General features: G+C 41.7%; 4 protein-coding genes and 1 long non-coding RNA gene across 6 annotated transcripts; 4 read left to right on the forward strand and 1 right to left on the reverse strand.

The window, feature by feature from the left end:
- The first annotated feature begins 507 nt into the window (after nt 1-507).
- On the forward strand, nt 508-6,155 carry LOC135626577 (uncharacterized). Of its 2 annotated transcripts, XR_010492371.1 has the most exons (6): nt 508-644; nt 1,303-1,477; nt 2,973-3,074; nt 3,180-3,278; nt 3,678-3,966; nt 4,075-6,155. It is a non-coding gene; the product is annotated as an uncharacterized LOC135626577 (long non-coding RNA). The 2 variants fall into 2 exon arrangements; XR_010492370.1 differs by having other exon boundaries at nt 3,180-3,966.
- LOC135626576 (transcription factor MYB61-like) lies at nt 3,808-5,342 on the reverse strand. Its single transcript, XM_065131992.1, has 3 exons — nt 5,209-5,342; nt 5,001-5,130; nt 3,808-4,906 (listed from the first exon to the last, which is right to left on the reverse strand). The coding sequence occupies exons 1-3, from the start codon at nt 5,339-5,341 to the stop codon at nt 4,069-4,071; spliced, it is 1,101 nt and encodes a 366-aa protein (XP_064988064.1). The 5' UTR covers nt 5,342; the 3' UTR covers nt 3,808-4,068.
- A 6,180-nt stretch (nt 6,156-12,335) lies between the features above and the next one.
- On the forward strand, nt 12,336-18,871 carry LOC135626578 (protoporphyrinogen oxidase, chloroplastic-like). The gene is made up of 9 exons (XM_065131993.1): nt 12,336-12,791; nt 14,083-14,268; nt 14,378-14,462; nt 15,014-15,161; nt 15,252-15,332; nt 15,807-15,978; nt 17,081-17,240; nt 18,125-18,228; nt 18,424-18,871. Exons 1-9 carry the CDS (start codon nt 12,417-12,419, stop codon nt 18,721-18,723), a joined length of 1,611 nt encoding a protein of 536 aa, XP_064988065.1. The 5' UTR covers nt 12,336-12,416; the 3' UTR covers nt 18,724-18,871.
- Nucleotides 18,872-19,023: 152 nt separating this feature from the next.
- On the forward strand, nt 19,024-21,526 carry LOC135626579 (agamous-like MADS-box protein AGL80). The gene is made up of 3 exons (XM_065131994.1): nt 19,024-19,351; nt 19,564-19,667; nt 19,855-21,526. Exon 3 carries the CDS (start codon nt 20,623-20,625, stop codon nt 21,364-21,366), a length of 744 nt encoding a protein of 247 aa, XP_064988066.1. The 5' UTR covers nt 19,024-19,351; nt 19,564-19,667; nt 19,855-20,622; the 3' UTR covers nt 21,367-21,526.
- Nucleotides 21,527-22,702: 1,176 nt separating this feature from the next.
- Nucleotides 22,703-25,061, forward strand: LOC135626580 (H/ACA ribonucleoprotein complex subunit 4-like). The gene has a single exon (XM_065131995.1). The coding sequence runs from the start codon at nt 22,798-22,800 to the stop codon at nt 24,706-24,708; it is 1,911 nt and encodes a 636-aa protein (XP_064988067.1). The 5' UTR covers nt 22,703-22,797; the 3' UTR covers nt 24,709-25,061.
- Nucleotides 25,062-27,026: the final 1,965 nt, after the last annotated feature.

The following is a 27,026-nucleotide window of genomic DNA, read 5'->3' on the forward strand; positions in this document are numbered from 1 at the left end:
CCCAAGGAAGACTGTGGTAGCAGCGGCATGGAGTGCATGCATAAATGGATAGTTCATCCTGGAGGATAAGTTCGAATCAGAACATGTCAGGGAAGTAATTCTCTAATTATGATACTGCCTACCACGTCAGATTCATTTGGATTCTATGGTATGAGCATCAAGTGCTGCAGATGAGCTTTGACGAAGTTGGAAGGGAAGGCAACTTTTGCATTGACAAGCGTTACTGTGAAATGGGGTTGACTTAATAGGAACAGTGATAGAATTGTAGAAGATATCAAGGAAGTAACTCTCGCGTATACTGCCGCTCTTCTCGGCAGATGCGTTTTGATTCTATGGGGTAAGCCTTTATGGCGTGACGAGCGCTACTGTTATGATAGATGTTGACGTTGACTTGACACCGGTCCAATTAAGATGACTCGGGCCCAGCCAAAGTCCGAGCAATCGTAGCCCGAACCGGTTCTGATTTGATAGATCGCTCGATAGGACTCAAATTGGACCGGCGTGGCCGCCCAAATTTTGAGATGGGCTAGGGCTTACGGACACTCTTTCATCGATCGTATCGAGGTTGTTACCGGGAGACCAAACGGAGGAGGATGATGGCGAGGAGGAGGAATGACATTTCGATCCATCCGATGGATGTGCAGGTTAGGTTTCTGGCGTCTTAGCTAGTTTGTACTTGTTTATCTATACATGCTTAAGTGCTGGCATGAGAGGATTAAGATTCGATTTTTCTGGGAGTAAATGGGATATGGTCTTTGTTGGGGTAATCGGAAGCATAATCACGTGCTTGCATTGTATATTTATTTACCTACGGAGTTTTGTCATGGAACTTTTAAGATTGAGGAGCATCTTGGATCTCCGTCAACTACAGTCATGGAAGATCACTGAGTACTTCTTAGCAATCGTTAAATCTTGTAGCACCTGTACTGGGCGTAGTGGTAGGATTTCTCAATGTTCATTAAAGGAAGCCTTTTTTTCGTGGTTATGAAACACTTTCTTTTGATAATTTGAACTGAAATAGTTGGCGAAAACAAGGGGCATTATTAGATGGAAGATCTATAATTATGCAGTTTGGACAGTGCGTATACGACTCATGCTGTTACCAAGATGGACATGCTATTTTTGTTTCTAGTAAAAGTTCAACCATGTAGTTTTTGGAAATACAAGTGTCTTTGTGATGGTTTTGATGCATAAACTGGTGTATCTATTTTTGGAAATCGACAATTCATAGCTATATGATATAGTAGTAAATGCCTAAGTCATCTAGGACCTTCACAAAGATCCATCCTATACATGTTACAGGTTCAATTCTGGCGATAATACCACCTGAGCGTGTATGGCTGAGGATGGAAGTTTGCATTCTGGCTGCACTAGTCAATCTTTTCTGATCATTTAAATCAGCTAAGGGCCAAGGCTCAATTTGGATTCTTTCCAGCTGGGAATGTCCAATCTGATATGCATTCTGTGAGAGTCACAGGTGATTAGATAGTAAATTATTTTAATGCCATCCCTTCTCATCTGTCTCAGGATAGTGACAAATTGAGTAGAAAGCTTTAGTTTGACATTTATTAATTACAAACTAAGAAGTGATGAATAAAAAATTGGATGACCAAATCGACTAGCATTTATTCTGTACGCTTCTGTTTTCGACCTTTCCCCGACTATTTATAAAGTATTTGAAGCTCACAGGTAGTTAATGTTTTAAATTTCATGGCCTTCTCTTCTAATTCTTGTCTCAGTGCTTCTTGAATGAGGCAGAGACTCGGATATTGGAGTGATGGAAAGTATGGTATCTTTGGGTGATTGGAGGTGTTTATCTGTATGCCTTCTGATCGACCTCTCTGATATTATTAATGACTATCATCCTCATTAATTACCTTGATGTGTTCTCTGGAATATTTTATGACATCAGCAGTCGTATTGCCTGTCAAGGTGTTTTTTTCATTCTTGGTGAGTATCATCTGTCTGCGTTCACTCTTCAAGGTCTTGTTAGTCCATCAGCATAATTTCCATGTGTTTTATTCAGACGAATCTGTTACAAGGCATACATCGACCAAATGTTGAAAATTGTGGCATTTGATCTTAAAATTATACATCTTTCCCTGCAGTTTTTATGGATTGACTCCCTTTACTATGTTGTCCAGCAGCTGCAGGTGCTTGTCATTATGGTTAATGGGATGAGAATAAAATTGATCTTCTTTACAAATGATAACATGTAACCCATTTTTCCAAAAGAAACCTTTTTACCTTCCTTATATGAGAATTTGTTAAGGAAAACCACAATAGAAGTGATACCATGCATCAATATATACAACTTGCTTGTAGGGAGTCACACTAAAGAAAAGTTTTAAGCCGCTCACTTCTTCACATAATTGGTAGGCATTGAAACTTGTGCAAACTTGAGCATAGTTTCAAATTGTTGATCAGGGGTGAAAAATACATAGTAAAGAAGCTTGGGCTATTTCTGCCGTCTATCTGTGATGTTTGACTCTTAGAAATATTGTCATTGTAACTCTCAAATTGATTGATGTATTCATGTGCTAGTGAGCTTAAGGTGTCTATTGTTTATTGTCATTTCATCTGTCACCTAATATACATGGCAGTATAAAAAACAGTTATGGAGTAATAGATCTTAGACTATTTATTTAGTATAAATGTTTTCCCTACTCAGTCTAAATTTCCTGCTACTACTTCTTGACAAATTTCAGCCAACTGAGACAATTATGATTGCCTAATCAATTAATGCAGAAAAAATGCATCTGAGTTCATGACAATGGATCTATCTGTATTTTATGTTCCTGCCGTATCATCAACAGACTCAAATGGTTGATGGATAGTCCCCTGGATATTCTATTGTATTAATGAAAAGTTTACGATCTAAATTAGGCATTTAATCTATCCAAATTATGGGGTTTGCTGACTGTTGTTTTAACATGGGTGACTTTTTTTCTGCAACACCCTTTTTGTTTCAGAATAAGATGCGTGGAATTCCCTATGGTTGGCAAGCTGATGCATCAAATTTGTCTTCTGCATACTGTAGGAGCCAAATCCTTGTTTGCTCTGAAGTCACAAAGGTTCCATTCTTCATGTCTTTGTTTCAACTGGGATATTTCTTCACCACTGTTCATTAGATAGGGAGGTGAAAAGATTGATATGGAACATTATTATCCATGCTACAGGACACATCTGCTCATTCTTCATAGCAGTGATGCTCATAGCTTCATGAATCATGGTGTCCCTGCACCCGTCATGCTTACCAGATTGTTGATAACAAACAGGTAAAACTGCAGTCATATGAAAAAGATTGGCATCTTTGTTATCACATACTTGTTTGCTAATGATTTATGACAGTACTTCGAGTTTTGTCATCTATTTAACACCACTTTATTAATATAATTAGCATAATCTAGTTGCTATCTCCATTTTAAGGATTGGAAGTTCAAGTTAGAGACAGTTCTTTTGTTGCAGGAAAAGTAAAGGAATAAGGCTGACAATTGATCATCTTTCTTTTGATTTTTTTCTTGTTAGTGTACATGTAGCTGGAGAATACATAATGCACAAGAGTTCTATCTTTGGTTAATCTTCTTCTTACCCAGTTTCATTAGTGTACATGTAGCTATCAGATGAACAAACAAAAAATTGACAGTAAAAACTCATGTCTTTAGAACTACATACAGTTTGTGTGATGACCTTCGTGGACATCCATGTTGACTGCCATAGGAATTGATAGATTTTGCATCTCACTGTTACCATGGCACATGAACAAGGAAGATTCAGCATACACAAGGTAGAAATTCTGGAGACAAGTGATTGCAAAGCCATGAAAGCAAGGATATATAAGAATAAAGTGAAAGACACTGGTTACTACAAGCTTTTGTTTTTGACGCTCCACAGAATATGCAAGGTTGAAGAGCTGATAGAATTTGTATATCATCAGCCCTAGATGAACGAGAAAAGAAGTATAAGGTATGCATGCTCTATGACTTCGAAGAATTTTACTGCTTAAGCTTTGTAAGTTGATTTGTCTGTTGAGAGCAGAACTTTTTGTCGTTCTGATCTTTTCCCAAACTATAGATGCTCGAAGCCCAGAGATACAGAGTGGAACCTCTTGCCATGGATGTCTGAAGCTTGCAATTCCTGCCGCAGTTGCTGGTTCTGGTACAAAGAACTCACAGTGTTCATAGCGGATTGGTTTCCTGTCTTGATGTCACCATACATGGGTTGGCTTTGGAATGCACCATGAAGGTACTCTGACCATTTGAGGTCCTCCATCTCGTCTCCGAGGTGGGCTTGCACATCTTTCTCAGATGTCAATTCTGAGCAGGAGAAGACGCCACTGTCGAAGGAGCAAGTGCTCTGCAGCATGATGCGACCACCATCATTTACGCTTTTCCGGTTGCCAGTGTACCAGCCGGGGATTGTATCATCTTCTTCTTCATAGCTTGGTGGCAGAGCCATGGAAGTCGAAAGAGTTGTGATTGGGGTGGATATTGCATTGCAGTTCAACCAGAGGAGTGGATTCGAGTTGATCGTGATGGAAGTCGCCTGACTGCTGCTGCTGTAGTCAGGAGCAAAGCTTACCTGTGGAAAAGGGAGATAACCCATTGAATTGGAAGAACAGCAGCTTGATGAACTCGTGAGGAACTGGTCCAAGAATATTTCTTTCTTCAAGGTGCTGCTCTCATCCATGGACTTATCAATCACCGACTGGAGATCGCTGGAGTCAGAATTCTTGTCGCTGTTGCTGGCCACCTTATCATCATCACCACCATCAACCTTGACAAGTGGCTTGTGGCTACTGGGGTCGATACCTCTCTGTGTCAGCTTCTTCTTGATGCTGGAATTCCACAAATTCTTGATCTCGTTATCCGTCCTCCCCGGCAAATGTGCTGCAATCTTTGACCATCTGATGAAGTAAAAGACATGGAAGCATCAGCTAAACTGAGCCCTCATAGAACATGGACTTCATCGTTGGAAAAGACAAGGGGTGTTGCTTGTACCTGTTTCCCAGGACTGCATGGAGTTCGATGATGAGGTCCTCCTCCTGCTGTGAGAATGTACCTCTCTTGAGGTCAGGCCTCAGGTAGTTGATCCACCTCAATCTGCAGCTCTTTCCACACCTTTGAAGACCTGGCAATTCTTGCGTGCGTGAAGGACATAAGACGGAGAGAGGAAAGCATGCAACTGGCCATCATCACTTTAGCATACCTGCTTGATTAGGGACAGTGCTCCAACACCCATGGCCATACTTGTTAATGTGCTTGATGAGCTTCTCATCTTCCTCAGGAGACCAGAGGCCTTTTCTTGGCTTCTGCTTGTGGCAGCAGGAGTGCCCTCCCATTTGGCCGATTGCCGCAAGAAGAAGGTTTCTTTAGTGAATTAGGATGTGGAGAATTTTGAGAGTGGAAGAAAGAATTTGTGGGAGGTTGAGGAACTGTAGTTGCAGTGGTGGGGTTGGAATTAAGAAGTGGGCTGAGCTTAAAAGTATATGTGAGAGAGAAAGTTGACAATCAAGTGGTTAGGTTTGAGTTGAGGTTTCTTCTTCCTCCTTCTCTCTCTCTCTCTCTCTCTCTCTCTTTCTGAAGTTACATGGTTCGTCACCTTCTCAGGGTTGATGCCTACTGTTACAGTGATGGGGGCAGTAAGTCTGATGTGAACCGAAGAAACCTTGAAGGTTGCAGTCATGTCTATCAGTAGAAGTAATAACTGACTTGAGTTCCTATCCTCAGATTGGGTTTGAAGCAACCCATGCAGCCCTTTCCTGCCAATCCTACCACAAGCGTATCATACAAAGGCCAGTACAGATTTGGAAACGGAGGAGCAAGAAAATCTTCTGATGGCCAGAAACTGGTTAGAGAACAGTTCTGTCAGAGTAGCAGTAAAGCTGTGTGTTGTTGGAACTAAAGAAAGACCAGGAAACAAGATATCCGTCTCAGACTTCCAACAGGAACTGATTGCCAGAGGAAGCAGGGGCGTTTTTTATCCTTTCTATGGAAAGCTCCATGATTGAGTCGATAGAACAAAATCCTGTGTGCATATTGTAAGAGAATTGGCATCTTCCTTTATATTAGCAGTATCACTGTTCTCATGGGAACTTACAGGAACATGATTTTGGCCGTCAATCCCACTTGGTAAAACTAATCCGTTCTGTTCTATTTTTTGAGTTGTCATGTCCGAAAGAGGTAAATTCTTCTTGAGAAGATGTGATGCAAGATTCATAACTTGGATGGCGAAAAATATTTGCATATTGCACTTCATTTTGAGGGAAAAAAAATATATTATCTTATTTCTTTTAAAAAATTACATCGAGCGCATATCCGACAAAACCTCTCGATGGTCCAATGAATACAGATTATTTGTTCTTTGAAGATATAACTAGAAAGATTGTTGTAATCGCAGTATGCTCGATTGTTCTTGTGTAGTATCGTTTTTGTATGTTCTTGGAATCGTCAGCCTAACGAGGGAATTATATACAGCGTACTCGATAGACATTTTATTATCACCAGAACCAGAACCAGAACCCGACATAACACATCCAGTCCTGATTGACCCATAGTCATTTCGTAGCACAAGGCTGTGTATCACCAGTTTCACGTAGATTCAATGTTAGATAGGGTCGGTTCATGACAGATTTCTAGAAACACACCCCACCGTATTGCAATCTTGCAGGTATAGTTGAGAAGCTCCATCACCAAACATTTATGTTAGATGTGGCTGCTGTGCGTGGTCCAAAGAGTTGGCCTCGGATCCATCATGCCCATCAGCCCCACTGCTATTGCTTTAATCTTAGCGTGCTTCTTGATGTTGATCCGTTCGGGTCACTACTGAACCCGAGCCACCCGACCCCCCACGGAAGAACCATCATCGGACGGCCGTGATCGCGACGATCGTGTTGCCAAATGCGGCCAATTCCGCCATCTGTGTGCATGATTAATGATTAATGATCGTGTGTTGGCAAAAGATTCAGCGGAATCTTTTATTTACGTCTAATTTGGATTATAGCACCAAAATAGCGGCCGAGTAATTATTGTGTGGGAAAAGAGATCGATACCCAAAAATCTAAAATAAAAGTATTTTTATTTTATATAAAAGTATTTTTATACTTAATAAAAAAATTCTTTATCGTAGGAGGAGAGGATCTATTGGAAATCATTGGTCTTTTTCTGTGTGTTCTCCGCCGACAAAGGAGAAGGAGAAAAGTCTGGGTGGAGTGGTCACAAGGCTCGCTTTCACGCCTCGTACTTCTGTTTCTATCTCTCACTCCACCATTATTGGATTAACGAGATTTTAAGCTTCGGAATCTACTTTGTTAGTGGAAAGTATCGTCGGTGTTACGGTAAGTAACTTTTTTAGCCGTGGCCTCGGGGCCGTCGCGGCTTGGTTCGAGTCCGGAAGGCGGTGATCTTCGTGGGGGCGCTCCTCGAGCCCGCTGGATCTCCGAAGGCAGTGATCTCTGAAGGCTTCCTACCTGCACAAAGGTCGGGTCGGGATGCTCGACCCGGCCCCTCCGACGATCAAGTGAGAGAAAGATGTGGAGGGGGTTTAGGAGGAGGAAAAACCTCCGTGTGTTGAGTGTGTGATCCTCCCCTTTGCTTAGGACTCAGGGGTATTTATAGAGGAGGTTTGATGTTACCTGACGTAGTTGTCTACAGGGCAGGGTCGTACCTCTGATGGCGTCTGTCATCGTGGGCGTTGCGTGGAGGGCCGAGCTGTCGGAGGGTATGGGAGGTGTCAATCGGTGCCTTCGCCTGCCTCGGCCGGCCCCGAGGGGTCAGCCGAGGGGGTTGTTCGGGTACGGTGGGTGTGGGCGAGTGTCGCGTCGTTGTTAATGCTCGTTCTAGGGCGGCGTGCTGCGCTGGGCGTCCGACGTGGGGGGGGCGTTTCGTGTCTAATCCGGGGTATTACGTCACGCCAGCGTTTTACCCTATCAGTCGGTGAGGGTTAATTACTGTGCAACATCGTATGGCAGCTTCGGATATGCTGCTGCAGTAGCAGATCTTTCACGAGAAGTATATATACGATGGATCGAAAGTGTCAGCTAATCCTCTTCTTCCCTACCAAAAGATTCTGTGCGTTGCCTGCTGGTCCTACGGCTAATCATTTCCTTCCCTAACCCTCGGCAGAATGGTGTGGTCGCCATCGACTTGTCGTCTGCTGATTAATGGCGACCATGACACTTCAGTGGTCCTCTCCTCGGAAGGCCACCACGCAACAAAGCTTCAGTTCAACCTTCATCGTCTCGGTACAGTGCCTGCATACATGGACGATGCATGCATGCATGCATGTCTGTCGTCCGATCACTGCGTATGTATTGCTAGAGACATATATATCCCTGTCATCTACTGTTGCTTGAAGCATGGAAGCACGCAAAGGGGCAATAAAATGGAGGAGGAGGATGATCTCCCAAAGACATGAAACCCTAAGTGCGGAGGACCCTCTCATCCTTTTCGAGGACCCAATGAGAGGCACCTGACGTGTGGAAGGAACAAAGAAGATGGCCGGCCTTTAGGCAAGAGGGAGGAGGGAGTTCAGTAGTAGGAGAGACACCCACAACGACCGCAAAGGGACAGTGTCCCAAGTTCTAACACTTGGTAGGGTCGTTGTCCCATGGAAAGAGAGGCATCTTTTAAGGTAATGCTCCCTTCCCAATCATGTCCAATGAATGGGGTGGGAAGAGCTTTCATAGTCGAAGCATGCAGTTCAGGCAAATCCCGGGAACCTCGCATCATGGCTTTTCCTACATTACCCTATACCCTTTACAGACCTTAACCTGAATCGATCTAGTTTTATCTTCTTAGATTAAATAAAATAAAATAAAATAAAATAAAATAAATCAATAATATTCAATTCCGCATGTCTATGGAGTGAAAGTGGAATTTATGTTTTATTTTTTCTTTTTCATTCACTGTACTCTTTCGTCTCATCTATTTTGTTCGGATCCTTTTCTTTCATTTTAATAAAAGAAAAGAGTCGTTTTCGATATATTCCTTCGGTATATTCTTTTATTCTTATTTAGTCGCATTCCTTTGAAAAGTTGTTTCTACATTATTTTTTTTCTTTTATTTCTATGATTTTTTTTAATTTCTTAGTGACAATAGGTAACGACATTCTATCTAAATAATACTAAAAATTTGAGTCATAAAATTCTCTGACACAAAGGACCTTTCTAGATTTAGATAGAATATAATTTGTTCCACCCACAGAATAATATAAATCCAACACATCTCACGAAAAAAATGTGACCAATTAATAGGTCACTCACAAACAAATCGTTAATCGGACATGAATATGTTGGAAGTGTCTACATCTCCCAATCAAACCATGCCCCGTGCACGTCCTACTTGCATGCATACATCAAATCTATCACCGTCCATCACAAAATAACAACCATCATGGAGACATCAATCCACCGGTGATCGAAGATGACGTGCACACACGCCTCCACCGATCATGCGTTGGTCGTGACGCATCAGTCAAATTTGCATCGTCGAGCCATACGTTTGCGCGTATGGAAATCAGGCGGCTTCTATTTCCCGAGCGCCTGTCGGCATGAGTGGCTCCCGAATCTTAAAGCAGAAATCTATTCGGAGTGTGACTCGATGAACGGCTAAGATTTGAGGATTGAAGCACTTATACGTCGATTCCCATCGACGCCCGGCCGTTAAATGTTTTACGCGCGAACCCCCAAATCGTTATCGGAAAGCGACGTTCGAACGACACCCGCGCCCGCACCCCGCAACCAGCCGCGCGACACGTGGGTGATCTTTGGCCGAGACGCGTGATCTCCGAAACTTTTTCCCGCGGCGGGCCCTACTCCCCCGTACGTCCACGTTACTCGTACCTTCCAAGCGTCCGTCGCTTTCAGTGCGAATCTCAAAGCATATCCAACGCGATCCATTTCTTTACGGACTCCAAAGAAGCACCACAAATGCACCGACCGACGAGCCGTTCGTCGCTTTCCGCGCGACTCTCAAAGCACCCAAAATGGGAAACCCGCTTGCCACAGAAAGCGCGAGCTGTGGCGTCTTTGTTTGGGTTTCTTTCACGCGTGTTCGACGCACGGCTTTGTTCTGGCTATGCGTCGCCCACCTTCTCCTCCCCCTTTGTGGTTCTCGCCATGAATCAATGAGCTCAATGCACGAATGACATCAGAAGTTTGCAGCAGGAAATGGGGGAGTCCGAGGTGAGTGATGCAGCAGCTCTGTCGACGGAACAGAGTTCGAGGCCTGTTTGGGCTGTGCTTTGTGGTGTTAGCTTGGCCTTCTGGGAGCAATCTTGTTGCAGTAGCCAATCATCGAGCAGTTGAAAGGCACCTCTCACCTCCTCCTTTTTTGACTTGGAAGTCGAATGGGTCAACTGTAATCCGTTGGATGATTACTTATCGAATAGATGAATTATTCATTTATCTTAAATCAAAACCTAATATATATTAGAATTTTTATATTATTTAATCATTTCGAATTACTGATCACCTAATCTAAGAGTTTGGTAACTATGATTGTCAGTCGTAGTTAATAGCTCAATCTTTCGATCCAAATTGACTAATCTTATAATAAGCTCATAATTTTTCTCGGTCGAATCCAACAAACTAATCACCTTCTGATGATCTTGATTCATTTTTATCCAAATTAACGAGGAAAAAAAAAATCGATTATGGACATCCAAAATTAAGGAGACTCATAAGAAATTTGACGAGGTTCTCGTGTAAAATGAGAAAAGGCAGAATTTTTTTTGGTGATAAAAAGATGAAAAAAAAGAAAAAATATATAATGATAAAAAAGATAATTAAAATTTTTATATCAAAGGGGTAAACTCCTACCTCATATCACTCATACGTCAGTCTTTTAATATATTACAATGTTTTAACTTCTTTTTATAGACTTAAGTACAAAGATAAAAAAAATTACAATCATAACAAATCAAATACACGATGAATTTCAGATTTCGATGAAAATAATATTTTTGACTTGATATGAGGGATAATTTTTCTTTTGATAATATTATTAATTAATAGATTTTCATATCTATAGAGATATGATATTTATTATTATTATTATTATTATTTTATCTTGAGTAGGTGTTGATTATTCGATAATTTATATATATATACACACATATACACAAGATACACAAGCGGAGGAGGGTCATCGCTCGTTTGATTCTTCAGGAATCGATTAATAAGGGGATAAGAGGCCAATAGTTGACATGAAAGGGCAACTGCCACTTTAAGATGATGCTTTCATCCTAATCCAGCTGTTAGCAGGCTTTTCATTAAAGTAATGACAAGCACATCACACCAAACAACATTGCCTTGGTAGTGTACCAATCTACCAAATGTCACCACACCAAATGCATCTGAATTCACAGTATTGGTTAGGTTGGTAAGTTTGTATTTTTTTTATTGATTAAAATCAGGTTATTTGAAAAACCAAATTATAAATTTTAAGAATATAAATAATTCAATTTTTTCTTTTATAAATATCATACAGATTTCATGCTCATAAGGTTTTTCTGATAAATATAGAAAGAATAAAAAATAATAATAATAATAATAATAATAATAATAATAATAATAATAAATAAATAAATAAATAGGGAAATTATTTTCATTATTTATTATTTTTAGGTGGTGAAGAATTTAAATTTTTTTTAGTGGATACACACAAGTGATGCCAAACCAACATTTACTATTTTAAATATATTTTTATTATTAATCTTCTTAATTATTTTTAATATTCTATTTTCTTACCCAACAAATAAAACCCTAAAAACATCTTGTACATATTACTACTACTATTGCAGTAGAAACAATGCTACTTGTGGAACCCTTCATTGTTTAAAGATCTCTCTCCCTTTTTCTTTCGTTGTCAATGGTCCCCAAGAAGGACTCTAATAGCTGCTAAGGTCACATGAGGAAGAAGAAGACAGGCAAAAAGGTTTTACAAGTGTAAATACTGGAATGTGATGTTAATCTCTCTTCACATCTTAGCCAATAACTCACCAGCTATTATATGACCACTACATAAATTGAGACTCATATTCTTATTCTCCTTTTCAATCAATGAAATCATAAGAGAAATGAAGCAACAGTATGCAGATGTTACCATATCAATAATTGCTTTTTAGTTCATAATATGTAGAGAGCCCAATTGTGGGTATTGGGCTTTTAATGGGCCAAATATGTCCATAGTACGAGCTTGTCATGCCGTCGTTGGACAAGGCGTGAATATTGGGCCATGTGTGGCTCGTAATTATAGGCCCAATTAGATCCCATAGGTCAATAATCCGAGCCTGTTATGTCGTCGTGGCACAAGTCGTGTGCTGTACAAGTGATGCGTGGAGGGCCTGAAGCGAAGACAAATCGCAAATCCCGATTCCCAAATCCCAAAGCCTTATCGACCTTTGCTCGACTTCCGATGGCCGCCGCTGCCGCCATCTCCACCCTGTTCTTCTCCACTCGGCCCCCGGCTGCGGGGGAGGCGCGCCGGATCCGGGGATCCCGACGGCGTGTCCGATGCTCCGTCGCCAGCGACCCCGCTGTCAGGGACCCCGGCGGAGAGGCGGCGGCCGGGCGGCTCTCGGTGGACTGCGTCGTGGTTGGCGGCGGGATCAGCGGACTCTGTACGGCCCAGGCGCTGGCCACGAGGTACTCCGGGGCGGCCGCGGAGGTGCTGGTGACGGAGGCGAGGAATCGGGTTGGGGGCAACATCACCACCGTCGAGAGGGACGGCTACCTGTGGGAGGAGGGTCCTAACAGCTTCCAGCCCTCCGACCCGGTGCTCTGCATGGCGGTACTTCTCCTTCCAATCTCTTAAGCTAAATCTCGAATTATTTGGCTTCATTTTAAGGGGAGTTCCTTGGCACCACTACTTTCAGGTGCTATGTGTACATTTGGCTTGAAAAAGTTGGCGAATTTTTTTAATTTACGAATGATTGATGTAGCAATCTTTGATAATGTCATTGCGCCAGGAGGATCAGGGTGGTAACAGTTGGGAGGCCACCAATTTGCCTCAAAATCACCTTTCATAATGTTTGTACCAAATGCATGATGGAAGTTAAGGGTTTAAATCACTTGGCGGCAGTGAGGAGTGATTTAGATGGTGCCTGTGATAAAATTAAGCCTGTAGAAAGGTTACGGGATATCGAGTGCCTCTAATGGTGTTTATATTATTTAGGAACACTATGACTCACAATGCCTACCAGGTCGGTAATTTATTCATTTTATCGGAAATCTGCTTCTGGGTTGTTCTTCCTTTCTCAGGTTCGAGAGAAATCATCAGATATCTGACAGAAAAGGCACCACTGTATCATATCTTCTTTTATTGTTTCGTGAAATCGTGTGATTCTAGGGTTAGTTATACTGTTCAGTTTTTGTGCACGTTTAACGATTGTTTCATGTTGATATTGGATTGTTCTTTCCTCCAATACAATAAGCCCCCCCCTTCATTTTTCCTTCAATAGGTAAAAAGAAGAAAGTCTGCATATCATTGTAGGGATTGAAGGGTTCATTTTATGTTTTCTATGCTGTTCTTAGTTTATATCTGCTAAACGTTACTCTTATTTTGCAACTCTTACAAGTTCAGGTTGCCATTTTTTGACCACCTTTTCTGTAATGGCAAATTTGAGCTTATGGTTACTAGAGTATGAACTTTTTACATTTTTTGTTTGATGAGTTTCCATCATGTAACTTTACTTTTATGTTTCTACTGCAAAGATTACATGAATTGCTTGTCATTCTATCTGACTTTGGTGTCAATTCATTGAGGCATCAGGACTTTGGTTACATGTTGCTAAATGGTTAGATGAACACAAATGTGAAGCCTGAAACATGCAGTGTTTTACAGTACCATGATATAATCTTCATCTTTTTTTTTTATCGGTATCTCCAGCTTGTGTTTAATGTTAAACTGAATATTTACCTGAACACCACTTATATTTGATTTGTGCAGATGTGTACAACTTTTCCATTCTATTCAGATAGAGCACTGAGATTATATCCCGTGCAACCTAGAAAACTTGAATGTCTGTGTTTTGGTTGTTGGCCACGCTTGATATAATTTTCTTATTTCATCATTATTGCAGGTGGATAGTGGTTTGAGGGATGATCTTGTCTTTGGTGATCCTAATGCTCCACGATTTGTTTTGTGGAATGGAAAATTGAGGCCAGTTCCATCTAAGCCAACTGATTTGCCTATATTTGACTTGATGAGCATTGGTGGTAAGCTTCGGGCTGGATTTGGTGCTATTGGCATTCGACCTCCTCCACCAGTTTGTCCTCTTGATTGCCTCTTCCCTCAATCCACTTTATGTTTTTATGCTCAAGAAAATGACCGTTTGTTCCGATTTTATCACATGTTTAATTTTGACAAGTGTTCAGGGTCACGAGGAGTCGGTTGAAGATTTTGTGCGCCGTAATCTCGGAGATGAGGTCTTTGAACGTCTGATAGAGCCATTCTGCTCAGGTGCTTGTATTATGTTTTCTGCTGTTTAGTGACAGAATTACATTACTACATGCAGTCAGGGGCCTTTATGCTTTGATTTTTTTAATCTTTTAAACATTTTTTTGGTGCAATTGTCAAATGGTGATATTCTGAAGAGATTGATTGGAGTTTTGCTATTTCTTTTCCTCCAGAAATGTTTATGTGTGGATGCTGTATTTTTTTAAGTGTTTTTTTTCCTTCCTTGCTCTAGGGATTCTATTGGTTAGTATCGAGTCATAGTGTCTTGATGAGGCTATATTTTTAAGCCATATTATTGATCCCTGTTTGTGTTTAATATCAGGTTAACTTGTTAAGTGCTTAATTATTAATGATAATTATGTTCACTTGATTTCTCAAAATTAGTCCTTTAACTCCTTATTCGCTATATTATGGTGTAATAACTTGGCTTGTTATTCAATGGATATGCTTGCTCTGACTATCTACAAAGCACCATTTACTCCAATCATGGTTAGGCATCAAGAATTCATGCATTACACAAAGTAGCTTCTGATATGGTGCTGCTTTGTTTACAGGTGTCTATGCCGGTGATCCGGCAAAGCTTAGCATGAAAGCAGCATTTGGGAAGGTTTGGAAGCTAGAGCAGAATGGTGGAAGTATTATTGGTGGAACTATAAAAGCAATTCAGGAGAGAAATAAGAACCCTAAACCACCTAGAGATCCGTAAGAGATTAATCTAACAAAACTGGAGTTCCATGCATCGCCTGCTTTATGTACACTAAATGTTGCAGTTAAATGCTGGCCAAGCTGCAGGCGTCTGCCAAAGCCCAAGGGACAAACCGTTGCATCTTTCAGGAAAGGACTTGCAATGCTTCCTGATGCAATTTCTTCCAGGTAACTATGCAAATTGTCCTGTCCAGCATATATCAAGTTCACTGCCAAAACTGTTGTTGGTTTGATGTCTCTTATCTTCTTACCTGATTAGAAAAATAAGTACAGCATTCTAGTTTGTTTTTCAAGGGTTGACATTTCATGGAATAAGGACATGTAGACACCCTTATGGAATAGTGTGATTCTGTGTTGTCTTGCTCAGAGCCTCAGAATGCCCTTGTTTCTTTTTAATGGGTCAGCATGGCACATGCCGATGTGTCTCTACATGGTATATTACAACCCAAACTGAAACATGCTGAATGTCACGACATGCATTAGTTTTGTTAATTTATTAATTACACTAGAAATTAATGCTGTGATGATCATACTGTGAAGGATTTATGTGCCATTCATTTTAAAGATTAACAGATATGATGTCCTCCTATAAACTGATTTTGTCCACCATCCACTTAGATTGATTTTGCAAACAACTTTCAGGTTGGGTAACAAAATCAAGTTATCATGGAAGCTCACTAGCATCAGAAAGCTGGATGATCAAGGGTATATCTTAATGTATGAAACACCAGAAGGGTTAACATCCGTGCAGACTAGAAGTGTTGTTCTGACAATTCCATCATACATTGCTAGCAATCTGTTGCGTCCTCTTTCAGTATGTCAAAAAACCCTCACACTGAACTATATTTCAAATTTCAGTGAATCCTTTAAAGACACTTTTCTATGCTGATCTTCGCAATAAATTTCTTGCAAGTATGCTTTGTGACTAGACATTGCATTTTTACAAGGAAGATGTGAAGACTGGTGCTGATGTTTCTATATTGCTACATGGCAAAAGCTTGATCTAGTGCAACGTGGCTTAGAACACATTTTCATTGTAGTTGCTCTTAATTCCTGAGGTGGACTACTAGTCTCAATATCAGTAATGTTGATGAATTGTGTTTCCTGTCTGCAATGGGACAAACTTCTAGCTCTTGCATTATCAAATAATTATTATCTACTTTCCTATCCATTTTCTTTATGAAACCCATACAAAGTTCAGGGATCTTTTTCAAATCCTCCTGGTAATCTTAGATGTCACTTGCCTCATGCCTGATTCCTCTAAGGCCGACAGGGTGGCCTCACTATTCAGTGCTTTGGTATACAATCTAAATTGATTAAATGAATGCAGATACTGTAATACTTTTTAATACTTGAGTTATATGCTATATTATTTTTTTCTAGAGCAAATGATCAACAAAATAAATGTGTGTGATATTTTACTTGCCGAAAAGAAATTCTAGCATTGGATTGTTTAACATTTTCGTTTTTTTCATTTGCATGTCTGAATCATAACTCATAAATGATGTCATTTGTGTGCATTAAATGTTATTTTCATATTTTATAATGAATAATTTCATCTTAGTTTCCTTTTTTGGATATTCTTATTTTTTAAAATTTTCATTTAGCTGAAAACAAAGTTGTGGTAACTTAATCAAGACAGTTGAAACAACTGTAGATTCGGGTATTCATCTGCCTTAAATGGAACTTTGAACCATGTTTGAGTCTCTAGCGGCCGGATTGATATCATGAGCTGCTTTACAGAGGTATTTTGTGTGATGCTTGCTTATTGACACATACTCTTTGCTAGCTATTTTTTCAGGAATATTTCTTATTAATTGTTTTCTGTGGTTATACGTCCATCTTTTTTTTTTGTTCTAGAATTTCCTCAGGTTTATTGGTAACAGTATTTTATTTTAATTGGTGATGCATTTCAGAATGATGCAGCAGATGCTCTCTCAAAGTTCTATTATCCACCAGTTGCAGCAGTTTCTATTTCATATCCCAAGGAAGCAATTAGAAAGGAATGCTTGATAGATGGTGAGCTTAAGGGTTTTGGTCAGTTACATCCTCGCAGTCAAGGAGTGGAGACATTAGGTACTGTTCTCTTCCTAACTTCTTTACGCTCTAGTTGAGTTCTTTTGTCCATTCTTCAGGGATTGTATATTTAATAAACATGCTTTTCATCATCATACGGCCTTTTACTTGCAATCAGTGCTCCTGCTTCAATACATAGGGCTGAATATTCCTCTAATGTTAAAGGTAAGTAGTCACAGTGGATGTTTGTGGGCATTTGTTATTGAATTGCGACTATGTAAAAGAAATAATTTGCTGGAATGAATCTAAATGAAATTGGACAAAAATAGTAAAAATCTTAGCATTTTGGGTGATTAAAATACAACATAATAGAGTTTTTTTTTTTTGCAAAGTTTTGCGATCGAGTTACGATGATGTCATAGAGTTTAAAAAAAAAAAAGAGCTGCACAAGCATCTTGGCCTGCCAACTTAATGCTGTCTACGAAGATGACAAAAAAGTATGATTATTTTACACAATTTTTTTTTTACATTAGTAGTACCCATATGTGATTGAATGCATAGATTTTTCTCTGCGATTTAGCCCTTAAGGGGAATATACAATGATACTTCAGCACTCATGCTTCTATATTTGTACGCATAATTATTCACGCACAAGGTAAGGTTGTTCTATTTACAAGTCTATATCAAGCATTTCAAGATTTCATAGACGATAGAAGAAATTGTCATCTATAATTTCTTATGCTTTGACTCTGTCGTTGTGTTATCTCAACTTGTAAGTTGGCATTGCAATCCCTGGTTACGATGCCTTAGTGACACATTAGTGCATTTCTTAGAATCATTTATTCTGACATTTGCAGTTTAAACACTTGATTTGCCTCTTTCTACGGCATATCCTATATGTAATATCATGGATTCCCAAATTTATTGTTTTGTTTTGCTCACAGGAACAATATATAGCTCTTCGCTTTTTCCCAACCGTGCCCCACCTGGAAGGGTATTGCTCCTCAACTACATCGGAGGTGCTACAAATACAGGAATTGTATCCAAGGTGACCTCAAACTACCTCATCGTATCCATTCTTCGTAACCACATTAAGCATGAGATCCTTTCCTTTGTTACAGCTGAAACCTAGTGGTCGATCGGGCAGTTCTTTGATGGAATGTAATGATAAAAAAACTGTGATGCCATTACTCACGTATAATGATTTCTTTTACCTGACTAATTCCCTATAAATGGAATGCAGACGGAGAGCGAGCTGGTCGAAGCCGTCGACTGCGACCTCAGGAAGATGCTGATAAATCCAAATGCCGACGACCCCTTCGTTCTGGGTGTGAGAGTGTGGCCACAAGCCATTCCACAGTTCTCGATCGGGCATCTCGACCATCTTGAAGCTGCCAAGGCCACCCTCAGCAAAGGCGGCTTCCAAGGACTGTTCCTGGGAGGCAACTACGTAGCAGGCGTGGCCTTAGGTCGATGCGTCGAGGGTGCCTACGACAGTGCCTCTGAGGTCTCAGATTTCCTAACAAAGTTTGCATACAACTGAAGGAGCAGCGCCAGACCAGCTTTTGTAGTTAGGTGAGCCATTAGTGATTGCTCCCTGCTTCTGGTGCTTGATTGTGACTTGAGATGGTGAATGCTTAGAACGAAGCCTTTGTCTCGAGGGTGCATCGCATTAATGCTTCCTTTCCACATTGTGTTGACTCACTGTGCAAATGTACTCCGACTCTCAAAGCAATATGCAGGCATCGGAGGATAACGATTCCTGGGAACATGATGCCCACAAAGCGGCATTTCCTCCTATGGCCCGCTGCTGATTCAACATGAAAGTGACATGAAGCACGTCGCCATTCATCACACAAGTAGTCGACGGTACCGCGTATGACGTAGAAGAGAGGGAGCGAAACAGCGAAGCAAACCCAACACGGAGAAGCGAAGAGGACACTGGTTCACGTGATTTGCACGTGCCGTTTAGGTCTATATAGTGACTGTAGCTGTTTCTTCTGCCACAGCCACCTTTTGCCCTTTGAGAGAGAGAGAGAGAGAGAGAGAGAGAGAGAGAGAGGTCATGGCGGACAAGGGGACGGCCAACTGCATCGACATCCTTCTTGCCATCATCCTCCCTCCGCTGGGCGTCTTCCTCAAGTTCGGATGCGAAGTACGTGTGCATATCCGTGTGTAGGCCTCCCTCGGTACTCGTTATGTTTGCGTGACCTGTTTCATCAAGTGCCCTCCTTCCATTCTCTTCGACCAATATTATCGAGGAAAAAAACACTGATTAAGCTGCTAGCAGCTGCTGCTTCTTCTTGGAACATAGTATCTAAGCTTATTTATTGTCTTCATCTTTCTTTCTTGTTTGTGTTTTTGGTGGTGGGGATGGAAGCAGATGGAGTTCTGGATTTGCCTCCTGTTGACGTTGTTCGGATACATTCCAGGGATCATCTACGCTGTGTACGCCATCACTAAGTAAATTGGTCTCTCTGAGCTCAGGTGAGGGCATCTCAAAAACACTTTCTGCTGCCTCTGAAATGGAGATTACTTTTTCAGAAACTATGAAAAGAAAAGAGTTAATTTTTCTCGAGAATTCGCCCATGTATTATAAGGCCTCTAAAATTCTCAAGCCTTTTTCAATAATACCATAGAATTCTAAATCTAAATCTGCTGCCTCTTCCTGCAGGGAATTGATGCCCGATAGTGGATGTCACTCCTCACTGTTCTATGGACGATTCCTACCTGCTCTGTATAATTGTCATGCACTTCTTCTTGTTGGGAGCTCTCTCTTAGCTCTCGAGTTGTCTTTGTCTCTGTATCGTAGTAGTTGTTTGCTGTATGTGTTCTGCTACCTGTAGAAGGACATGCTCATTCTTTTGGATGATGATGTCTTCGGTACAGTTGTTTCATATCCTATCTATAGCATGTTCATCAGAATAAATTTATGATGAAAGGGCTTTGTGACTTTTCATAAAATCGTCCTCAAATTTCAATCTCAAAATCAAACATAATAAAATTACAAATCTCATCTCATACAAGAATTTATCATTAATTGGAGATATGTGTGTGTCAGGAAATCTAAATGTAAGTTGCTCATTCTTTTGGATGATGATGTCTTCGGTATAGTCAATTCATATCCTATCTATAGCAACTTGTATTTAGATTTTCGGACACATAGATGAATTGAAAGTAGATTTATCCTTTCTGAGAGCTTAGTCTACTTGATTATTATATCTTTAATTAATGATAGATTTTGATGATGGAAAAATCAAGATCTTATTAAGGAAAGAAAGATCTTTTATTTTTCTTGTCCGAGATAGATTTGTGATTTTATTATGTTTGATTTTGAGAATAGAATTTGAGGACGACTTTATGGAAAGATATATATTTCTCTTCGTCTTCCTCTAATTGACCGGAAGTTTGTGATTCTTAAGGATTCTGTGTTTCGAGTCTGATGATACTGTGCTATATAAAGATGGGCGAAGGATTCTTGTTCCCGGCAGCTACGATGGCGAGGAAGAAGCTGAAGCTTGCATGGATCGCCAACGAGTCCACGAGGAGGGCCACCTACAAGAAGAGGAAGAAGGGGTTGGTGAAGAAGGTGAGCGAGCTGGCGACGCTTTGCAACGTGAAGGTGTGCATGGTGATCTACGGGCCGCAGGAGGCGGAGCCGGAGGCGTGGCCATCGGTGCCGGAGGCAGTTGGGGTGCTGACGCGGTTCAGGAGCATGCCGGAGATGGAGCAGCAGCGGAAGATGATGGACCAGGAGGGCCTCCTCCGACAGCGGGCCGCCAAGGTGCAGGAGCAGCTCCGCCGGCAGGAGCGCGACAACCGCGACCTGGAGGCCGCGTTGCTGATGCACCAGGCGCTCGCGGGGCGGCGCCTGCACGACCTGGGGATCGAGGACGCCACCGGCCTAGCGTGGGTGGTCGACCGGAAGCTGAAGGCGGTGCAGGAAAAGATCAACCAGGAGATGACGCAGCTGGCGCTGCTGTCGGCCGAGGCGTCGTCGGCCGGCGACAAGGAGCCGAAGAACCCCATGGAGATGGCCATGGCGACGCTTCAGCGGCAGAATTGGTTCCTCGATCCCATCCACTCCAACGCCAACGCAGTCTTTGGCGGTGGCGAAGAGATCATGCCCATCTCTTACAATGACCACAACGCCACCTGGCTCGATCCTTACTTCCCCGTCAACTGACAACAATGGTCGCCTCATCGTCGGCAACTTTGCATCCTTGTCTAATTTAATGCTTGTATATAAATAATATTTAATGCTTATCTTTGCATCTCTTTATCTTGATGAAAAACACTTGAACAGTCTTCAACTCAATCTTTATCTCAGAATTCTTTTTGGTTTATATGAGATACAGTAATAGTGACACTATAGTTTTTCTTTTATTAATTCTGATTTATATGATAATAATGTTACGATCGATATCTTGATATCACACATCGATATTACTTGGCTAATATTTTGACAATATGTGATTGACTACATCATAACCTTCGGATTGGCTAACACCTGTAAATTGGCACCCCATTCAGGCTATTATGCTGTTCTATCTTGTGTTCTCTAAACATCAATCAAGTAGATACAATAGCAAGCAAAAGGATCTGTTTTCCATAGACATACTACAATGTCAAAGGCTTGTTTGCTAGTTTGGGGAAGATTTTAGATAGTTGGTGTCGAATGATATGAATTAAGAGACAATCGGAGACGATCTTACTCTAAGAATAAGAACTCAGAATAGAGATTTCAGCATTTGGTTCTTCAGCATTCTAACATTACATAGTCCCATCTGCAACAGCTTCAGCTTCAACCGGAAATCATACGGCATCAGTACTGGCAGACAGCCATTACAACCTTTCTCCCCCCCCCCCCCCCCCTTCTTCAAGTTTGCACAGAACATGGATCACATCAACCCTCCTCCAACTCACGGAAATGCTTCTTGTCCGATCCTCCAAGTTTCTCAAGATACATTTCATGGGTTCACTCGAGAATGTCTTCACTTCCTGATGATAATTCATTGATGAGAATTGAAAGGCATCCATTACGTTACACTTGGCTGAGACAGCGTCGGAAGAAGAAGAAGAAGAAGAAGAAGAAGCTCGAGCAGTGCCAGAGTGGCGTGGGTCCCACGAGAGAGCCCCATGGACCCTTGCTCGACCGGAGACAGCAGAGCGACGGTGTGCTTCCGTGTATTGGGCCGCGGGTAACGCGAGAGCTTGGCCGTGTGCAGTACACTTAGGACGCGTCATGCTTTATGATTCGAGCTAGATGGTGGCCCGCCCAACCCTGGATCGGGCGAGACAGGAGCGCTCCCGTGTGTGCATCCGCGAATTGGGTCGTGTTAAGCTTGGGCATATGGGCCCCGCTTAATCGGCCCACCTCCCTGCGGGTGAAAACGGGGTAAGGAGAGTGGGTCGTCGATTCCCCATGGGGCGGCAGCTCGTCGTCCTACGACGCGTCAAGCTTTAAGATGCGAGCTAGCTGATGGCCCTTCGCCCCCATTCTTAAACCCTTCTCAGGGAAACAAACCATCACACATTGCCGCGTCTTGCCATTTCCTCCCACTCCGCTGTCGGAACCAAAACCCTAATCCTAAAGCTCTTCCCCCGTCCTGCCTCCATGTCCTCTCCGCCGCCGCCGGCCGACATCGCCTCGCCGTCTCCCACCACCGATAGGAAGAAGAAAAAGAAGAAGAAAAGCAAGGACGAGAACATTCTTCCGTCTCCCTCCGCTGGCGGCCCCGGAGAAGACCAGGATAAGGACTACTTCATCAAACCTCAGTCCCTCACCCCGGCCGTTGACACCTCGTCGTGGCCGATCCTCCTCAAGAACTACGATCGCCTCAATGTCCGCACCGGCCATTATACGCCGCTCCCCGCCGGGCACTCCCCCCTGAAGAGGCCCCTACCGGAGTACCTTCGCTACGGCATCCTCAACCTCGACAAGCCCTCCAATCCCTCCTCCCACGAGGTCGTCGCCTGGATCAAGCGCATCCTCCGCGCTGAGAAGACCGGCCACAGCGGCACCCTCGACCCCAAGGTCACCGGCAACCTCATCGTCTGCATCGACCGCGCCACCCGCCTCGTCAAGTCCCAGCAGGGCGCCGGCAAGGAGTACGTCTGCGTTGCCCGCCTCCACTCTGCCGTCCCTGATGTCGCCAAGGTCGCCCGGGCGCTCGAGACCCTCACCGGTGCGGTGTTCCAGCGTCCCCCGCTTATCTCTGCCGTCAAGCGCGAGCTCCGCATTCGGACCATCTACGAGAGCAAGCTGCTCGAGTACGACCCCGACAGGCACCTGGTCGTCTTCTGGATTTCCTGCCAGGCCGGGACCTATGTCCGTACCCTCTGTGTCCATCTCGGCCTGATCCTTGGGGTCGGTGGGCATATGCAGGAACTGCGGCGGGTCCGCTCAGGGATTCTTGGCGAGAAGGATAATATGGTGACGATGCACGATGTGTTGGATGCACAATGGATGCATGACAATTTCAAGGACGAGAGCTACTTGAGGCGGGTGGTGATGCCATTGGAGGTGCTGCTCACTAGCTACAAGAGGCTGGTCGTTAAGGATTCCGCTGTGAATGCTATTTGTTATGGGGCAAAGCTGATGATTCCTGGACTGTTGAGGTTTGAGAATGATATAGAGGTTGGAGAGGAGGTTGTGCTGATGACTACAAAAGGAGAAGCTATCGCTCTGGGAATTGCTGAGATGACAACGGCTGTGATGGCAACGTGTGATCATGGATCAGTTGCAAGAATAAAGAGAGTGGTGATGGATAGAGATACCTACCCTAGGAAGTGGGGCCTTGGACCAAGAGCATTGGCGAAGAAAAAGATGATTGCGGGTGGCCTGCTGGACAAGCATGGGAAGCCAAATGAGAAGACACCAGCCGAGTGGCTCAGGAATTTGGTGCTACCGACTGGTGGAGATTCGATGGTGGCCAGCCTTGCAGCAGCACCGGAATCGGTGGCACCAAAGGATGAGGTAGCAGCTGAAGTGAAGGTAGATAAGAAAAAGAAGAAGAAACACAAGGACAAAGATGGTGGTTGTGATGATGAAGATGGTGGTGAAGGGCGGAAGCGCAAATTGGAGGATGCCAGAGAAGCACCTGCTGCTAAGAAGGTAAAGATTGAAAAACCTCAGGATGTTATCCTGGATGCTGAATCGAAGAAGTTGGAGGATGTGGAGGAAGTTGAGCAAGCACAAGATGAGGAGAAGAGTGAGAAGAAGAAAAAGAAAAAAAAGAAGGTTAAAGAGGGAGAAGAAGCAGAATTAGCTGATGGAGAGAAGGTAGTAGAGAAAGAAAAGAAGAAAAAGAAGAGTAGTAAAAACATAAGTGAAGCAGGTTCTTCTGATGAAGAGAAGTTAACAGAGGAAAAAAAGAAAAAGAAGAAGAGGAGCAAAGAGGACAATAATGGTGAAGAAACTGAACTTCCTCGCAGCTTAACTGGTGACAATGAAGAGGTAAAGACAAGTAAGAAGAAGGAGAAAAAGAAAAAGAAGAACCGTGATGCAGAGGGAACAACAGCATGAGTAAGCGGATCATATCTTTTGAGGATGTCAACATATAGCAGTTTATTTAAACTGTTTCTGGTTACCCAATTTGGGGTATAATTTCTGCATTTCTGTTTTTCATTTCTGCAAACTAGAGTAATTTATGATGCAGGAAAAAATTAATGCCTAGTTCTTTCGGTTGATATTTATGTGTCTTTCTTTATTTTCAAGATTATGTACTGGAGACTAGTTGTATTTGTCAGGAGGATATGCCTAGAGCATCTATTTACTAAGGACTTCTAGTTGTGATTGTAATCTTTGTCATCAATCACCTACTCCTTTTATTGTTACACTTGGGACAAATAAAACATTAATGCCATGTTTTGGATTCATGGACATTATGTTACATTTCTGTTAGAATCAATATGCTATTTTAACTTTTATTAGTTGAGATGCTATAACTTTGCATTTCTGTAGAATCAATATTATATTACTTTTGTATCAATTTTTATATTATTTTCGTTTGCTGAGTAATACCATTGCTTGAATGTTAGTTGTGAATTGTCATTTCAAATTTTTGATAGGAAGGTTGTATATGTAGCATATAGAAACTTTATGTGCATTGCATGAATTAAAAGTATCGTGAATTACCATGTTATAACTGTTTAATTTAACCATATTTGCGTGTTGTATGTTGGTGAATTGGATCTTTTCAGCCAAAAGAACATCTTTTGGCCCCTTACTTAAATATGATGTTTCTGTGGATGCTTGGCTAGAAACCGATTTTTGAGTGATGACTGCCATGTAAAGGGAGAATATTGATTGTGGTTATATTTTTTCTAGTGCTCATAATAATTTACTGTTTTTCCTTGTTCCATGTGGTTATTTTCAGCATTGATAGATTCTTTACAAATTTTCTGAAAGAGGCAAGAAGACAGGTCTACCATGATTATTTGTTGTGATTTTATAAACAGAGGATTAAGCAACTGATTATCTGTTGTGATTTCATAAACAGAGGATTAAGCAACTGATTTGGACATACACTGGTGCACATCCAGCTGTATTATTATATGCATGAGACTCACCTTTTACAGGCCCCAGATTTGTCAGATATTTTAGGAACTTCGCTTTTGATTTTTCATAACTTGGCTTTCAGAGTTTCCAGTTCCTTCTGCTTGGCATGTTCCATTACAACTCTCATTATCCTGTGGTGCCTTGACAATTTATGAAAGAGTTTCCATGAGATGATGCTTGTCCAAAGTTCAGGCCTTGCAAGTCAGTGAGTTTTCTTTTCCCACACATTTTATATTTTAACAGAAATGCTACTCGTGTTCTGACTTTGATGTTAAATATATTAGAGTTACTTTTGTGATAGTATGATTAATGATATTTTTCTAAACAGGACTCAATGGTGGGAATAATATTTCTGTAGCTGACCCAAAATAGACTTTACATTTTGTCTTTGTCGCTGATGGCATTATGTTCTGTATTTTCTGATCCTTGTTTTCTGCTACCATGTTTCTTTTATGGTACACTTAATAAACGGATTTATAATCCATTATCTGCTTCACCTTCTCTTGCACGTTATGCTTGGTTTTGCTAATTATCTGTGTCTATGATGACTGCTTTTCCTCGATACCTGAGAATACGGGACTTTGACATACAATGTATCTATCACTGAACATTATGGTTTTTTTGTTTCTTCCTCTTATAGTTCGTGGTATATAGTTTGTACCGGATATACTTATCAGAGTTGCTATTTGAGATTTTGAGACTGATGATTTTGCTTTGGGATTTATGAATATAATAATTTACACTATTAATTGTCAGCACCACCGAGAATGAGACTTACAGGTAATATAATTGTAAGAAGTTATAAGGCAATGGAGCTAGACACTTAAAAGATTTTGGGTCTTAGTTCTAGCCAAATGGTTTAATCTAGTTTTAGTGGCCCAGTTTGTATCACGATTTAGTAGCTAGTGGCAACTGAACCACTCTTGGCCTTGTCTGGTTTGATAGAGTTGGATCTGTTTGGTTGCCCATTGGTGTTACCCCTCCATTGATGGTTCATTCATTCAGTTATATTGTATATCATGTCTGGTTCATGAGATGGCTTTGCTGAAATGCCTGTGTACATTAAGAAGGATTGTCTAGGTTGGTTATGGTACCAAAATAATTGGTGTTAAGCTTAGGCAGACAACAGGTTATGTCCCCCATTTTGAATTGAAGCAGGATAGCCAATGTCAAACTCCAACCTTACTGACTCACCACCTGGTGCAATAAGTTACTGGGGTTCCAACATGACTTGGATGATACGTTACAAGTTCCTGATTACTTTATGCCGCCAGCTTTATGGT

Source organism: Musa acuminata, chromosome BXJ2-11 (genome assembly GCF_036884655.1).
Source record: "Musa acuminata AAA Group cultivar baxijiao chromosome BXJ2-11, Cavendish_Baxijiao_AAA, whole genome shotgun sequence".
NCBI lineage: Eukaryota > Viridiplantae > Streptophyta > Magnoliopsida > Zingiberales > Musaceae > Musa > Musa acuminata.

What these genes read in the sequence shown, in the direction of transcription:
- LOC135626576 (XM_065131992.1), bottom strand. Translation starts at nt 5,341, where the DNA reads ATGGGAGGGCACTCCTGCTGCCACAAGCAGAAGCCAAGAAAAGGCCTC. An exon ending in CACTGTCCCTAATCAAGCAG is followed by an intron (nt 5,131 to 5,208) that starts GTATGCTAAAGT and finishes AAGAATTGCCAG; the next exon opens with GTCTTCAAAGGTGTGGAAAG. An exon ending in CATGCAGTCCTGGGAAACAG is followed by an intron (nt 4,907 to 5,000) that starts GTACAAGCAACA and finishes TTACTTCATCAG; the next exon opens with ATGGTCAAAGATTGCAGCAC.
- LOC135626578 (XM_065131993.1), top strand. Translation starts at nt 12,417, where the DNA reads ATGGCCGCCGCTGCCGCCATCTCCACCCTGTTCTTCTCCACTCGGCCC. An exon ending in GATAGAGCCATTCTGCTCAG is followed by an intron (nt 14,463 to 15,013) that starts GTGCTTGTATTA and finishes CTTTGTTTACAG; the next exon opens with GTGTCTATGCCGGTGATCCG. An exon ending in CCTGATGCAATTTCTTCCAG is followed by an intron (nt 15,333 to 15,806) that starts GTAACTATGCAA and finishes AACAACTTTCAG; the next exon opens with GTTGGGTAACAAAATCAAGT.
- LOC135626579 (XM_065131994.1), top strand. Translation starts at nt 20,623, where the DNA reads ATGATACTGTGCTATATAAAGATGGGCGAAGGATTCTTGTTCCCGGCA.
- LOC135626580 (XM_065131995.1), top strand. Translation starts at nt 22,798, where the DNA reads ATGTCCTCTCCGCCGCCGCCGGCCGACATCGCCTCGCCGTCTCCCACC.